This window comes from Sander lucioperca, chromosome 1, assembly GCF_008315115.2.
Source record: "Sander lucioperca isolate FBNREF2018 chromosome 1, SLUC_FBN_1.2, whole genome shotgun sequence".
Classification (NCBI taxonomy): Eukaryota; Metazoa; Chordata; class Actinopteri; order Perciformes; family Percidae; genus Sander; species Sander lucioperca.
In genome coordinates, this window is record NC_050173.1 from 4,054,345 (window position 1) to 4,071,996 (window position 17,652).

The 17,652-nt window shown below is 37.5% G+C and overlaps 1 protein-coding gene across 1 annotated transcript; it reads right to left on the bottom strand.

The window, feature by feature from the left end:
* Nucleotides 1-696: 696 nt before the first annotated feature.
* Nucleotides 697-1,827, bottom strand: LOC116048025. The gene is made up of 2 exons (XM_031297094.2): nucleotides 1,407-1,827; nucleotides 697-1,275 (listed from the first exon to the last, which is right to left on the bottom strand). The coding sequence occupies exons 1-2, from the start codon at nucleotides 1,578-1,580 to the stop codon at nucleotides 817-819; spliced, it is 633 nt and encodes a 210-aa protein (XP_031152954.1). The 5' UTR covers nucleotides 1,581-1,827; the 3' UTR covers nucleotides 697-816.
* Nucleotides 1,828-17,652: the final 15,825 nt, after the last annotated feature.

The window sequence follows — 17,652 nt, forward strand, 5'->3', positions numbered from 1 at the left end:
AAAACAAAACTAACAACAACAATATATACATATGTATATAATAATATTATGTAAAATGTACAAATATTTATGTAAAGCTACTGTAAATAAATTCTTTTTTTCAACAAAGAACACATCCCAGGGGAAAAAAATTAAATACAAAAAACTATGAACAATGGCATTGAACAGAAAATTAAGATATTACTTCACGGGAAAACATAACATTAAATAAAAACAATTAAAAAAATTAAAAATTAAATCATGATTCAAAATTCAAACATGTGACTTATCACTAGGGTTTCACTATGCAACCAGTCCCTACGCAACTGGTAGGAATTGGACCGGACGTAAAAATATCCTCCTTTCTCTGTAGTCTACCATTACCTCACCAAAACGAACGTAAAAGCATATTAACCATTCACTGCACGTGATCGCTAGTAAACATATTACATCTTTGATGTAATGTTTCAGTTTTTAAAGTACCGGTTCGGCATTGGAATCATAAAAATACAAACTATACCCAAATATTTATGTAAAGCTATTGTAAATAAATTCTTCTTTTCAACAGAAAACACATCCCAGGGAAAAAATAAAGCTGAAAGTAATGGTATTGAACAAACAATAACAAAAAATGCTTCACGGGAAAATAGAAAATGTAATTACAATAAATAAAAACGTATGGGTGGGTTTGAATCCGACCTGCTACCCTTTGCTGCGTGTCATCCCCCATCTCTCTCTCCCTTTCCTGTCTATCCACTGACACTGTCCAATGAAGGGAAAAAGCCCCAAAAAAATGTATCTAAAAAAAAATAAAAACCTCATTAACATTACCTAGGCCTACTTATATTTCTTTGAGATGTCGTGCATTAGCTGACCAAATGCACCATGGTGGTGCTTTTTCGCCAGCCACTCGTTCCACTCTATGAGGGACAAATGGTCAGACAGCAGACTTTCAGAACGATTTCCCCTCAGTCTCCAAATCTGCTCCTTGTAAGTGCGCCAGGCCCTCTCCACATGTTGAGTATGAGCCCCAGTATGGGGATCAACATACCACCTACTGTGATTCACAGAATGATGTTTGTACCCAAGTACTGACAGTACACGATAGGCACGCCATTCATCACTGACGATTGATGTCCCAGGTCTGACATGTTGAACCACTAAAGGCACAAGGTCCCCCCTGGACCGTTTCTCCACAAGGCGCAGAACTGGCTTTCTTGACTTTCCATTCACGCCAAGCATCCCAAATACCCACTTCCGCCGGCCCCACGCACCAGCCATTCTTCCTCTTCCATACTGATGCAGGAAAAAAAAAAAATTAAATAATAATTTTAATATTATACTAGCATATTACTATAAAAACAACTTGATTGACTACTGTATGTCACAAGTATCAAAAAGTTATGAACTAAAAACTAAAAATATACCTTTCGTTTGTGTCGAAAGTGGCTCTCATCAAGGACTACAAACTCCCTTCTCCCACCAATCTGCTGGCGTGTCCGCCTTCTCAACCTCTCCATCGCAAATACACATACCTCCCTTATTTTTCTGGCCATTTTGGTCAGAGTTGCTGAACTGGCTGCAATGCTGTCTTCCATCATGTCAATTTGACGAAGTCTTAGACCCTGTGAAAATCTTCAAAGGTAAATACAAAAAATGTTGTACTGTTAATACATTTAACACAATACATAGCACATAATTTATGCAGATCAAGGAGAACAGCAAAAGGCAAAACAATGCACTGTATTGTTTCTTCAAGGATTAATTCAGCTTGACTGGCTTAAAGGTTCTCCAAGTCTTGCTACGCAGTTTCTTAGCTCGAACATTTATTTTGTCACATACAGCAAACATCTCCTCACGATTCACTAGCTGCCTGTCCCCTGAATACGCGAGCTCTCTGTTTTGTTTGAAACCTCAACAGAAGTGACGTCACCCAACCAACTCACTTTTCTTTCTGCTCAAGTGCATACAAGGTGCTGTTTCAAAAGGTCCTTGCACACTTAACTTCAAAGGCTCTCAGTTTCTACCACCTAGCAACCAACATGATTACCCTAGCAACCACCACAGCAACTACTTTATTTAGCATAGCGCCACCATGTCTACCCTAGCAACACAATAGTATTGTTTTGTTTTTATCTGTTTTAGCTTTATATAAAACATTTTACGTCACTTTTGCATTTTCATGCATAATTCCTTGGAATAGCATTTGTAGTTATTTTTGCTAATAAGGTTGTATTAAGGTGGTAACAATATAAACCTATTGTTAACCTTACACATACCATAACACTAAAAAGTACCAACATAGCCAATAATAAAAAGCAATGACAAATCTAATTTGAACACAACAATAACACATACATTACAATAATACTACTAATAATACAATTTTAATATATTGAGTGTAAAAAAAAATAAGTATGGCTCCATAATCAATTACATTGACAGATAATGGCAAGGTGATTTCTTAAAAACCCAAATGTATTGCTTACCTACCTGTGCATAAACTGCATCCAGTTTTTCAGGGAGACCTTGGAATGACTGAAAATTGACTTGTGACGCACAGATGTTTGTGTGGCCTTTCTGGAGTGTTCAGCCCCTCGACAGATCCTAACCAACAAGAGTAACATACCGTTGTTTGTTGTTATTTAGAAAGGTGCATCATACAATTACAATACAAACAATACAATTCCCATATTTGACTATAAACTACAAAAGGCATAATAAGGAAAAGCCCACATATTGAGAACTGAGAATGAAAATGTGAAGTCATGCATATTACTGAACAGCGCCAAAAGACATAGTGGACATAGGGTTCTGCCTGCCTCTATGGGAATTTAACATAGGGGTGTACTGACTTGTGCCCCCTGTATTTTAAGGAAGAACATTTATTTATTTACTATACACTATTCATTCACAAAGGAAATAGGTGTCCTTAAAGGTTGGATTTTTCCTATTTTTTTAAATTAAGGCATTAAGATCAATTTCCAAAAGATGATTTTTTTATTCCTCTTTTTAGTCAACTTTAGCATGGGTGTGTTAACTTATGCAAGCCACCGTACATAATTTTTTAACAATAATATATCACAAATTCGAACTGAATGGATCTCATCTCTGTTTATGTTTACATCTGTAAATGTATGTAAATGTTATGTAAACATAAACATTCTAAATGGACCCAAGTTGATTTCCTGTGGTTGCAGTGTATGTGAATGGCATCAACTGACAGGAAGTTAACAAGGGGCCAGGCTGTAGCCTATCAATGGAATTCCATTGAAAAGGTCTATACATTTCTTACCAAGCATATTGGTCCACACTGTTGACCTTTCTCTTCAGCTCCATGCTACGATGGCATTTTCTGCATTTCATTTTTCTTCTCAAAAGTTTCCTCCTCTGCAACCACTTAATAAGCTTCCGAGCATTTCTTCTAGAGACATCCTCATGTAGAAGGTTTCTCAAACTACTGAATCGAGTCATTGTGTAGAGTGATGCTACAGAAATGTGCACTAGTGAATAATGATGCTGCTTAGGCCTATATGATGAACTGGCACCGGAATCCTGCCGCCCGCGTTCAGTAGGGATTGCGTCATCAACATAGGACAAAGAAAGGTTTCTCCAAAGAATTTCTAATATGGGAAGAAGTTCCACTCTCTCGTTACTTCCGGCTTCTGAACTGGTTGCAGTTCCACCAGAGTTCCATATAGGGGGCGCTCACAGGCCAGTGCAGAATGAATGGGACTCCTTGTGTTTACTAGCGATCACGTGCAGTGAATGGTTAATATGCTTTTACGTTCGTTTTGGTGAGCCCAGAGGGAAAATATGGCATTTTAATAGTAGCCTCCATTTACGGTAGCTAGGTAATGGTAGACTACAGAGAAAGGGGGATATTTTTACGTCCGGTCCAATTCCTACCAGTTGCGTAGGGACTGGTTGCATAGTGAAACCCTAGTGATAAGCCACATGTTTGAATTTTGAATCATGATTTAATTTTTAATTTTTTTAATTGTTTTTATTTAATGTTATGTTTTCCCGTGAAGTAATATCTTAATTTTCTGTTCAATGCCATTGTTCATAGTTTTTTGTATTTAATTTTTTTCCCCTGGGATGTGTTCTTTGTTGAAAAGAAGAATTTATTTACAGTAGCTTTACATAAATATTTGTACATTTTACATAATATTATTATATACATATGTATATATTGTTGTTGTTAGTTTTGTTTTAGACAGCATACGGATGCGTTAAATAATTTTTTAATTTATTGTAATTACATTTTCTATTTTCCTGTGAAGCATTTATTTCATTGTTTGTTCAGTACCCCTTTGTTCATAGTTTATTTTCATTTTCTTTTTTTCCCCTGGGGTGTGTGTTCTTTCTCACTGTATAAAAATGTTGTGTTGAAAAGAAGACTTTATTTAGTTTTAAATAAATATTTGTATGTTTTCCAGCACTTTGACATTTCTTTCCCTTTTCTTAAAATATTTTTTTTACTTGTCTCTTTGTATCTGCTAGCCTTTGCAACTCATTTATAAATGTTTTGTAAAGCATAGCAAGTCCTCACTTTAGATGGGCTCACGCCATGTAGTCAACTAATCAATAGTAACTCATGAGTTAATCATGAATTGATGTGTTGGTAAGTGCTTGTTAAAGATGCATTAACACACTAACTATCCGTAGGCATATTTTTGAAGGCATGTCCAAATAGAACAATACATGTGTGTCCAGGTTCTGTTAGCCTTTGCAACTCATTTATAAATGCTTTGTAAAGCATTGAAAGTACTCACTTTAGATGGGCTCACACAATATACTTAACTAATCATCAGTAACTCCTGAATTAGTCATGTATTACATTATTGGTAAGTATTTGTAACTGATGTATTAACACCCCAGGTATTAGTTCAGGCCTTTTTCTAAATCGTAACATTTTATTTAAGGCATGAACAAATGTAGTTGTAGATAGTCTGTTAATCATTAACTTCCCAGTTTTAAACGACCTTTTACGTTCCTGAGTACCTAGTTAATAATGGTAAAATGACTTCATTTACAAATGGTTAATGCATCATTTAGGAATTATTAAAAAATAAACTTATAAACAGTTTACATGGCCTTACTTACTATGGACAAACCATTTACTAACTGTATACAAATGCTGTACTGATTTGAATGAATGTAGGAACTATGATTTACAAACGATAAACAAAGAAATTACTAATAGTTTATAAAGGGAAAATTATTTAATTTACCAATATTTTTTTGCAATATTTATTAAGTGTCAAACTTCTATTTATAAACATAATTTTCGAGAGCCTTATTTACTATGAACAAACCACTTATGAGTGTGTATACAAATGCTTTATTTATGATAATTAACATAGGAGCAATGCTTTACAAATGATGAACAAAGCATTAAGCAATAGTTAGCAAGTGGTTTATAATGGGAAAAGTATTTCATTTATAAATGGTTGTTTCATTATCTATTAAGTATAAATCATGTACTTACAAACATATTTTTCAAGATAGGCTTATTTACTATGAACAAACCATTTATAACTGTGTGGACGAATGCTTTACTGATGATTAATTATGTAAGTACAATTAATTAATAATGATGAACAAACCATTAACTAATAGGCTTGTTTACTAAGAACAAACCATTTATAACTGTGTGAACAAATACTTTACTCATGATGAACTATGTATGAACAATTAATAAGTAATGATGAACAAACCATTAACTAATAGTTAACTAATGCTTAATAAATGATGAATTATGGATAGTTATTATAAAGTACTCACATAGCAATACTCATTCAGATAAAACTGATCAGAAATGTTTTGCTTATGAACAAGGTATTTCAAACCTAAGACTGGTTACTTAAAATGGATTGAGATACATGCTGTTACTTGCAATGAGGAGATAATCACTACCAAATAGGCTATCTTACCAGGCTATTGATAGTGTGCTAATGTTAATTTAGCCTACATGTAATTTAGCCATCATTTTGAAAACAATGGGATTATGTTGAAGTAATTTCTTTCTTTCTCATGCTTTTGGATTCTGCTGAAGTCGAAGACAACTTTTAAATATAGCTAATGTTAGCTAATGTTAGCTAACGTTAGCTAGCGTTAGCTAACGTTAGCTAGCGTTAGCTAACAGTAACTAGTCTTAGAATATGATGCAAATCGAGTTGGATATGACGTTTGGCAAGGAAATGAGGGGATATGACTGAATTTCCACTTGTAGTTGCATTATAGCGTTTGGATTTTGCTGAGGACAACTTTTAGACTTAGGTCATGTTAGGTAATGCTAGCTAACGTTAACTAGCGCTAGACAACCTGGTCCTTCTGTTAATATTCCAAAAGATGATTGGACCACAGATAGAACCTTATAACTCCAAGTCTGAGTGTAACTTTGTAGATAGAACCTTTTTGTTTTCTGAATAAAACGCCCAAAATTAATTTTATTTTTAAAAAACACCTTAAATAATGTTCACAAGTTATACCAGAGTAAGAATATGTAAATAACTCAATTTTGACAAAAATGTCAGATAGAACCTTGTTATTCTAGGGTAGCGAGTTACGGTCAGTTCAGATTTTGGTGAGTTTTTTTTTTTTAAAGATTATTTTTTGGGCATTTTAGGCCTTTATTAAGAGGACAGTTGAAGAAATGAAAGGGGAGAGAGAGGGAATGACATGAATGACTGCATCGAGGCGTAAACCTCTATATATGGGCGCCCGCTCTACCAACTGTGCCACCCGGGCGCCCTTCGTAAGGGCTTCTACCTTTTTAAGAGGTAGAAGCCCTGCTTCTCCAAAGTCCCCGCAAGGCTACCAGAATGCATTGCATGGCTGCTCCTATAGAAATGAATAGGAAACGTGGAAATGACAGTGGAAACACTCCCCAGACAGGTAGGTGGTCTCTACGGCATTTAAGTGAGCATCATGCTGCCATAACAGTTAACAATAGGCACCATAACAATGGCTTGTGTTACTATCTTGCCTTTTCAGCCTTTTTTTCTCACTCTTCGTTTTGAGCTTAAACTCGCCATGCTCCGCTGGGTGACGACTCTCCAACTATTGTTTTGTTTGTAGTACCGTGCGCGCGCCTGAGCGACCACGTGCGGCTCCTGGCCATTAAAGGGGTGAGAGAATGCAAAACCGAGTTTACCTTGTCATAGTTGAATAACGACAGTTCGGTGGGTAAATGGGACATACATAGAACCTCAAAATTCCATTGACACCTCTTTCCTCTGCAAATCTCACATTTTGAAACTGCCTCTGAAAACGGGCGAATCTCAACCAAGCTAAAAGTTGACGTCAACTCCTCAACTCCTACCTTATTTGGCTCTACCTTCTACCTTTGTCACGCCCCAACATTTACATAGCCCATTGATCTGGGATCAGTTTGTCTTGTGAATCTATCTCGCGCAGATCTCAGAAATGTTCGTCTGATATTTCATTGCTAAATTCACTTCTGAGACTTTTTTATGTGAGAAATCAACATAATCATCAAGAGCTCAAATATGAGTCAGCTTGCTGCACTCACAAAGGCATTTTCTAAAGAATATTATTTTGGCAACAAATGTCCTTGTTAAAGTACAATAAACTATGAATTTTTGGGACATTTTTGTCTTTATTTGATACTATATACTAAAGAAAAGCAGGCAGAAAATGTGGGGAGTGAGAAAGGATGACATGTGACAAAGGTCATCAGACAGATTCAAACCAGTGAATGCTGCATTTATGTGCACGTGTCTTAGACCAATGGGCCACCATGATGCCTGAGGGGTCCTTCCTGATGATTGACTGTTGGTACAGGGAAGGGTGATGAAGGTTGTTATTATTCAAAATAACGTTTTCATGCAGTCATGCATACGAGTCATGCAGTGCGGGTTGGGACCAGACAGAATGGAAAAACTCCATAGATTCTAATTTGATCTGGTAGACCAAAGACTTGTTAACATTGTCTGTTTTGACTTCGGTTTGTTGGAATGTCCTCTTACTAAGGTATTTTTCTTACTGTCAAATGGTAAATGAAGAGGAACTTAGAGTAGAGTTTAGATTCTCGGGCCGTTATTTTCCGCCACATCCTCGGTGGCTATAAGCTATACCATAATCAGAAATATTATAAATATATATATAGGCTATATATAAAAGTAACAAATGTGTACAAAAGTTAGGCTGCAGTTACAAAATGCAGCACGTGTCATGCGCGGAGTCTCCTCCTCTCGCACGCATCACACAGGGAGCTTGAAGATGTAAAGAAAAAAAGAAAAACAGGAGAATTAACTTGCAAGTGTGGAGGAAAGTCGGAGGTATGGAAGAAGTTTAAACAAGTCGTGGGCAGTGACAACAATATGTTGTTCATCATTATTTCTTTTTTTTTATGTTTCTTCATTCGGATCCACTTGCGATCCGTTCCATTCTAAACAAACAGCGCAGTTTACATGCTTCGTCCTTGTATTATTCTAAACAGATTTCTGTAGTTCAAACAACTCTGAATTGGCTCGGGCTCATAATTACAGTTAATGTGTCGGGCCGGGCCGGTCTCGGACGCAACGTGCTCGGGCTCGGGCAGATTCGGGCTTGATTTTTTGGGCCGATCTAAGCTCTAACTCAGTGGTTCCCAACCTTTTTTCCTTGGCGCCCCCCCTACTTATGTCTAAGAAAAGCTGAGCCCCCCCTCCGAAACCGAAGTTGAGGTAACTTTCCCTTACTTTCTTTTTTGATACAAAGGAGTTATCAGCACTTTTACGTTTCTCCGCCATGTTTCGTTCATAAAATAGTGATGCCGTGGCGGCAGGAAAAACGAGGATGATAGCAGCTAGCAGCTGACTTGATGACAGCAAGGGTCACAGGTTAAGAGGTCCCGGGGGTTTGGCCTACTAAGTAGTCTGCCTACAAGTTTAAGCGAGAACAAAAATGTATAGTTTTTATACAGACTTTTGTATACATTATATATTCTAGTGTATTATCATAATTTGTTTAACATGTGCAAATATATATTTTTTTTTTACCTCAACCTCAAACCAGATAAAGACTTGCGCCCCCCCTGTGATCTTTGCCGCCCCCCTGAGGGGTCCCCGGACCCCAGGTTGGGAACCACTGCTCTAACTTACAGGCACAATCACAATATTACCTGATTACTGATTACTTACATGATTTACTTGCTTGAAAAACTGAAAGGGTATATGTAGGGAGATAACATAGGCACAGGCTAATTATTGCTAACTAAAATGCTAGTTAACATTAGTAATTACGCTTAAACAGCTAATGTGAGACGAAATTGCCTGCACGCTTCTTCTGTACTGTACGGCAATTTCTCTACTGTGCGACAGTAAGTCGCGTGGTTATGACACAATCGTTAGCCTATTTTTACAAAAACGTCTGCTATGGAGCCATAACGTGAGGTACAAGGTAATGGAGCCTTTTATACATTGTCGTGTTTCTTTAGAAATAAACAATGGACAAATAAAGTCTTTAAACGCTTCAAATGTAAAGTTATTCTCTGTCAAAGTGGCGCCAAAATGAATGGCAGTCAATGGAATGCTAACAGGAGGTGATGGCTTATTAGCATCAAAATGGCACCATAGGAGGTTCGGGTTGTGAGGAGACGCTTACCCCCTTGATGTGCACACTGCTGTCATCAGTCAACCTAGTGTGGTTCTCCACACTACACTACACCAACAGTGTGCTACATTATAAACCTGGCCACACCTAATGTCTCTCCCATATCTCTGCATTCCTGTCACTTAAAGGCAACCCTGCTTTATTATAACTTGTAACTATTTCCAATATACACTTTTTTATATTACATATAATATTGTTTGAAATGGTCTTTACACCCCGACAGCAATAAATAACTTATGGGCTCTGAAAAAGGAGCGAAAAAATTATGTCATCTGTGGCTGCTGTAATCCTGTAAAAACGCCCACCAATCACTGCCTCACGGTCCGCTTGGAAAGAACCAATAAAATGCCTCCTTGCCCCGCTGCGCGTACTCTACCCCTCTCGTGTTATGAATAACAACATTTTATTTTACCACAACAAGTCACGTTTGTTTTAAACGTTCGGTATGATAATATTAGGTGTTTGTTTACCGGTGAAAGAGAGAATGAGGAGATGCTACTTTCAAATCTTGCTAGCTTTTCAACATTACCAACCCTGTTTTTAAAGTAGTCAAATAAAACACACCATTATGTTGATTCATGGCAGTGGCATCATCTATGTAATCACTATTATGATTTTTTCCACACATACAGACAAAATCTGTTCTTCTCTCACACAGTCAGTGTGCTTTTATTAATAAATGATAAGGATTACTCTCCAGTCTGTTGGATCTATGTAGTATTATGTCTTATACAAGAAAACCACCATTAGACCTTGTGCGGTGCTACATCATAGACCACTTGTATACCGTCAAAATATGAAACTCACAAGAAATACAAACACAATCCAATTAGACATTTGCTCATGCATGATTACAGGCACTCATGGGGACGTAAATGTCTTAAATGTTACATAAGCATCGATATTGTGTTAAATATGGCATGTGATGGTAAATCATTGAGTGTTTTTTTAATGCATGTGATAAAAAATGATGATTGTACAGTGATGTGGGAGTTGCAGTGACGAATACAGAAAGCAAGCATCCATCCATCCATCCATCCATCTTCGTCCGCTTATCCGGTATTGCAGCTCCAGCAGGGGACCCCAAACTTCCCTTTCCCGAGCCACATTAACCAGCTCCGACTGGGGGATCCCGAGGCGTTCCCAGGCCAGGTTGGAGATATAATCCCTCCACCTAGTCCTGGGTCTTCCCCGAGGCCTCCTCCCAGCTGGACGTGCCTGGAACACCTCCTCACCTTTAATACATTTGAATTACAGTTGAGATAATGCCAGTTGCAACTGTCTTCTGGGTTGGTTTGTTGTTGCATAAATAGGTTGACATTTATTTTTGAACTTATTTTAAATAACCTTGTCACAGTAGTTGGGGTATTTTTCACTCGACTACTGTTTACTCATTTACTTTAAGCAGGCTTTGTCAAATATTGATCAGTGAAAAGATGTAGAAGATTAGTTTCTATTATTCAGTGGAAACATGGTATACATACATATATTGTTGCTCTTACACTTGTACTCATAGACACACAAGTATAGACATGCTCTCTCTTATCATAACACACCCCTACATACTACCATGTGGACAGAGTTAATGTAATAGCCTGGATTGTAGCATCTGTACTGGATACAATGTAGGAACGGTAACATACTGAGAAGATGTGATCGATGTTTAAGTCAAAGCCACTGTGTGTACGTTTTTGTAAGTGACAATTCAAATTATTAATAATGGAATTTGTTTTTAACTTTAAGAAAATCTGACAATCCCAGGAAAAACGTCAGTCAATACTGACCAATGCCTTATTGTTTACCATTGTCTTTTTTGAATAGTGGGGTGTTGGTGTTAGCCCAGGTACCAGAAAGACAATGCCAAACAATCCGGAAAACAATTTGAGTTGTATATATATATATATATATATATATATTAGTTTGCCAGCTTATTAGATGCCAAAACACTGCAAAAGAGCAGTTTGTGATACTATGAGACATGAATTTTCAACTCTGTAATGTTACCAAGGCAACAGACATTTAATCTTCTCTCGACGACCGAAAGTAAACATTAGAACTATGCCACTCAAGTTAAACTTGCGGGTATTTCGCCCAGTGGTTTACTGGATGACGATGCCAAATGAAGCTTCATGAAGCTTCGTGAACCATTTTAAAAGCACACTGATTTGCCATTCCTTGAGCTTTTTCTTTAAACCAAGAGCGCCATCTACTGGGCACAGAAAATAAAGAAAATGGTTCACAAAGCTTCATGAAGCTTCATTTGTCCATCCATAGTAAAAGATAACATGTGAATAAAAAATGCTATTGGATTGGACTTGGGTTATTATTTTAAAAAACAACTTGTCACAGACAGCAGTATAGTCAGGTAACATCTACAAAACATTGGGCAGTGATCAGTAAACAGCTGGACCTACAGAAAGGACTCATCACCATGTGGTGAGGCTTGTATAATTCCATTAGTAGAAACATTATGCAAAGTGCCACAAAGCTAGAAGTAAACACAGTAATGGCTTGCATCAGCACGGGTTACACTCTGTTTGTGAAGTATAGATTATTACTTTCAAGGTTAATCATTTGGCTTTCACATCACCAGAATAGACCGAGCTGACAAATTATAGCTGTGCATTAGTGTTTCCTAAAAGACCAGCTGATTATCATAAAGACAGCATGCTATCTCTATCATGCGTATATGCAAATCTGCTGTGTTTATGGTTAGAATACCAAGTACCACATACATTTTAACAAATGTTGGTCATAAAAATGAATTCATAAAAGCAAGAACACAGCCAGCAGCTGGTACTGTAGTTCAAGTTCTGTATTTGCCAGTTGTATTCTTGCTTTTATGAATAAATCATTTTTCCTTGGGTCAGCTTTCTTATGGTTACGTGTCCACTTTGGCGTTTTTTTGATGACAGGGATTTCCCACTTCCCAGCATTGCACGCTAATGGGCTTGATACCAGCAGTTATCAAATTATCTTCAATCACCACTGACAAGCAAAGAAAACAGGCTACACCCTTCACAACTGCGATGGCAGCACCTGATTGGATGAAAGCTTCACTTGGGGCTGTCTGCCAGCGGACACATACCTTTAGTCATCATCTCTCTGGTTTTCACTTTGGACAATATAGTAGTATTTGTCCTGTGTTTATTATCACCATTGTTCGTTCAATAATCAGGTTATCTCAACCCATAGACCTTTTGACAGGTCAATCATTAGTCTCATGACTTATTCAAAAACACAGTTGTCATTTCTATTCAATGTAATGATGCAGCAATACAAAATAAGAAATATAAAATGTTATTGAAGCAGTGAAATAAGCACTTTAGAGAAAATGTGTAGACTGAGAACATTAAGGTTTAAGTGGTGCTGGAAATGTTACATACTTACCAATCAGTTTTAACAATGCTGGCCTCTATTTTTGCACAAGAAGCCAGAGCTGTCAGATCAGGATAGCTAAACTTACTTGCAAGAGAAAACAAAGGTAAACGGTAGACTGTACAAACCTATATATCTATTGTAAACATCCATCACAGTTTACAGACTCAAAGTCTGTTCCAATTTTGACTTAATGTACTTGCCGCGGTTGAGATCATTTCCAACATTGCTTTCAGTTTTTACCTCCAAATAAAGTGTTTCCAATTATCTGGCTAAATTGTTGGCTTGATTACAACCTGTCTGGTGGTTTGACTCCTTGTGTTTCTTGCCCCGTAAGTTAAGATCCCAGCAATTAAATTGGTGAGTACAATATTCTCATAACTGATATAAAAAATGGCCAAAGCTACAAAAACAAAAGCCACGTTTTGATAACCGAGAATGGCCATCTAGCCCTGTTAAAACTGTCTGTTGGTGGCTTGTAGAATTCATTAAAATGTGAAAGGGCCACAATACTATATCAACCTGGAAAGATGGATTAAGAAAAAAAGATCTCTTGAATCTGGATGGATTAAGACATGTCATTTTCACCTCACCAAACTCCTTTCCCCCCCTCTCTATGTGTTCCTCCTCTGTTTCTCCCTCTGCTTCTTTTTACATCTTTTAGTATTGTATCAACCTGCTGAGCTACACTCATATCTACAAGATGTTCATCATGGGACCAGCTTATGCTTCACAATAGCCCAAACAGTGAGGAATGTCAGTATAAAAATCCTTTAAAGGTTTCACAAAAACATGAAGATGTTGTCATGTGACTCCATTTTTAAAAACTATTTAGAATTTCAAGACTGTATACTTGTTTTTTTCCCCTTTGTGAGTCAGGGCTGTTTGGTAATGTCAGTATCACCCATGAAACAGTATGAGACATGGCAACACATTAGTATGGAAATAAAAGACCTACAGAAGAGGTGTGAATTATATTAGTGCCACTGTCAGGATCAGAGCTATGGAGCGAGTCCATCAAAGAGATAACATGTTGCATACACATTACTGCAAGAACAAAATTATAGAAAAGGATTCAGTGCAAGTAATACTTCCATAGGCATGAGATTCAGAAGAAAAGTCAAAATACAGTTTAGGGTTTACCTGGTTATCAATATATCCAACATAGGTTTGTCATTTGCTTGGCAGATTAGAATTGTATTAGAACTGTATCTGGGCAGTCATAAGAAATCATGTTTTGAGCTAATTCTCCTGGTTTAACATCTAACAGGCACCCACGCTTTCTACCTTGCTACACTGGGAAAAAAAGGAAGGTCATTAGTTGTAAAAACATAGTGGGTTGACTAGCAAAGGCAGGCTTTAAGAATTTCAAAGAACAAAAGCACATTTGTTTTGTCCCTTGCACTTTTTTTTATTAAGTGATATTTCAAGATTTGGCAAATACGTCCCTCATAACAAGGAGTCACTGAATGTCTTTTCAGACACGTATTCACAGAATATGCTCCCACGCAACACTCATAAAGTGTCCTTTAGGAGCCCTAAGCCACACACATTAAGGAACCAGTCATAAGCTGAAATGAGTGACTCCCTGTTGTTTGCAACAGTGTGCGTCAAAAAAACAAGTGACTCGTGATATGATGTATAATGGTAATGTTCAGCCTGGAAACATCACATAGTATGTTAAAAAATGCCTAAAAGCAGCCTGAATTTGACCTCCACAGTCTGAATGAAATGGTAACACACCAAAAAGACGACTAAAGCAGTGGCAGCAGTGGCAATACAATTGAACACAAACTGCAGGGTACCAGTGCTTTGTAGTGATGGCCAACTGAAGCTTCATGAAGTTTAATGAAGCTTCATGAACCTGAAGTGATCAGCTGTACAACAAATTATTTAGATTAACCTTATGTTTCTAGGAAATCTTACACTGTATGAGAATCATTACTCAATGCCAGAGTGACTCACTGAGCAAATTCAAATTGTGCTCTTGCGAGAACTCTGGATTTCCTGGGTAGGATATATGGACAGTTTGAGCAAATGTGACAAAAAGTTATTTTTTATGAAAGTTACAACTGTAGCTTTAATGCTCCTTGCTGTTGTACAGTAAACTAAAGCAGGAAACAGTTTTGGTGAAAACCTTTAACACAGCACATATGCTTTGATAATTGTTGTATATGAGCTGTATAATGATATAACACCAATGAAGGCATTCTGTAATGCAGTTATAGCAGCTTCAAAACCCCACTTGCTGAAAGCAATGTATGAGGCCATACCATTGTAAATTACCAGCAATGCAGGGGCGGAAATTCCATAAGATAATGTTATCTTATATTATGCATCAACATCACAGCAACATATGGCACATCTCCATAATACCATTCACATTATTCCTTTATCCCATAAGATCCAAATGGTAATCATTGCAATGTTGCATTTTAAAGTGTGTACTTTAATGTATCCACAGCTGCAGTCGCATGTATTGTCCCTGTATGGCACAAAGGACAATAGATGATCAGGCTTAAAGGACAATTCCGGCGCAAAACGAACCTAGGGGTTATTAACAGATGTGTACCCACTCTGTCGCTCTCTGGGACATGTTTTCATGCTAATCGAATGAGTTTGGAGCTTGAAAGACGCTAGCGCGGACTGCTGATTAGCTTACAACGCTAGTATTCGGGGCACAGGGAACGTAAAAACAAATCGCTATTCATACCACTAAAAAGGCTCAAAATATCACCAAACTTCAACGGTAGCATAATGAGGGTCCCAACATGTTACATGAAGCATTGAGAACTTTGTAAGTGTACAGACAGTGAACGCGAGTGTCTTTATAATCTATCTTTTCAATAAACTGTCTGTCTGACAAAATCCAACCTTTATACAGCCTCACAAGTGAAGCTTTTTGAAAGCTGGATTTCCCAAATCATGTTTGCTTGCACAACCCAAGATTTAAGATTTAAAGCTGTCTTTTTATCACTTTTAAATTGTCATTGATACATTTAGGATTTATGGTTCACATAGAGTACCAAACACATGATCAGCTGTCTCTGTGTCACATGGGTGAAATAAAGTTAAGTTGGCAATGCAAATGTAGTGTGTCACTTGAGAGACTGAGGGAGATGAAGAGAGGGAGATAGATTATTTGAGCTGACAGGCTTTCATGTCATATGCTTTTTTCATCAAGTGAACGATCACCCCCCCCCCACACACACACACACACACACACACACACACACACACCGCAGTCAACTGCCTGATTGCCTAAGCCCCTATGGTTTAAGGCCCCAACCAACCTCAATATCCATGTAAATCTGCATAAGCCTACGGTAATGAAAGAACAACATGGATATGGCACGACTCTCAAGAGCCCTGTGATATGATGTGACACACGCACACACAACAGAGAGAAAAATAAATAGGCAGTGCTTATTCGAAAAGTTAATGACTAGGCTATATTACCCTGAGTGTATGTGTGTCTCTCTGTGAGGTGTGTGGACGTACAAACTGAAAGCCAGTTGTCTTTACTTAAGGTGCCTAAGCTTTAGCATTAACTAACAAAGGATGGGTCGATTGTATTTAATAACTGGCATAATTAGCAGTGACTCATCTATTCTTTTGTTCTTGGGAATGATTTGCATCACCACCAACATGCAAAGGCTGTTTCTTAAGTTGAAGTGGAATTCACAAGGGGTTTGGAGATTCAAGTGGGGTAAATAGGTGGGTGGTTTACCTTTTCATTTACAGAATACAGAGAAGAGAGCACCCACCAGGCTGGAATAAATCTTTATGAATAAAGTATACAGAATAATAAATCAGCTCCAACAAGATTAGGGTGTAAAAGGCAGAAATTGTCATTCAGAAAATGTTTTCTTATATCTATGTTTGCTTTCTGATGGTCACAGAGTGAAGGTCATGGTGTACCCACAGTTTTATTTACCACCAGAGCCCCTGGCTCATTAAATCAGAGGCACTAGAATGTCAAATCCTCTTTAATTTTATTTTTGCCAACATTTTCCTAAATTATTCATTGTTGTGGTACTTTCACACAGTATTTTTTAAAGAGTACTGTGACATCCTTTTCCCTATATTTAATGTTCCTGAAGATATTCTCTGCAGGTGATGGCCTTTTCACCTCAATTCCTGTGAGTGGATTGGTATAAATATTATGATGGCCAGGCAAATGGAGCTTCATGAAGCTTCATTAACCATTTTCTTTATTTTCTGAGCTCACTAGATGGCGCTCCCTGTTCAACAAAGGGTTGAAAGCAGACTGAATTGCCATTCCTTTAGCCTTTTTCTTTAAAGGGGTGATAGAATGCAAAACCGAGTTTACCTTGTCATAGTTGAATAACAGTTCGGTTGGTGAAATGGGCATACTGTCAGGGAGGAGGTGTAGCTTGGACCCAAATGCAGTGAAGATGAGAGCAGAGTAAAAAAAAAAGTGTAGTGTTAGTGTAATATAATGTAATGTTACCTAGCTTGTTGGATAGAAATGCACCCACTACAACTAACGTTAACATGCCGATTAGCCTAACGTAAGAAGCTTCCTGCTTCTTACAGTGCAGACGCTTTGCTGCTTGCTCCTGCCTCTGCTTGCATATTTCTGCTGATAATCTTACTTTTCCTCTGAGAGAAACTATGAGCAGCGGCTCTTGGATACTTATAAATCAC

Coding starts and splice junctions, on each gene's coding strand:
- LOC116048025 (XM_031297094.2), bottom strand. CDS start 1,580: ATGATGGAAGACAGCATTGCAGCCAGTTCAGCAACTCTGACCAAAATG. Junction 1,276..1,406: donor ACTTTCGACACAAACGAAAG/GTATATTTTTAG, acceptor TTCCTGCATCAG/TATGGAAGAGGAAGAATGGC.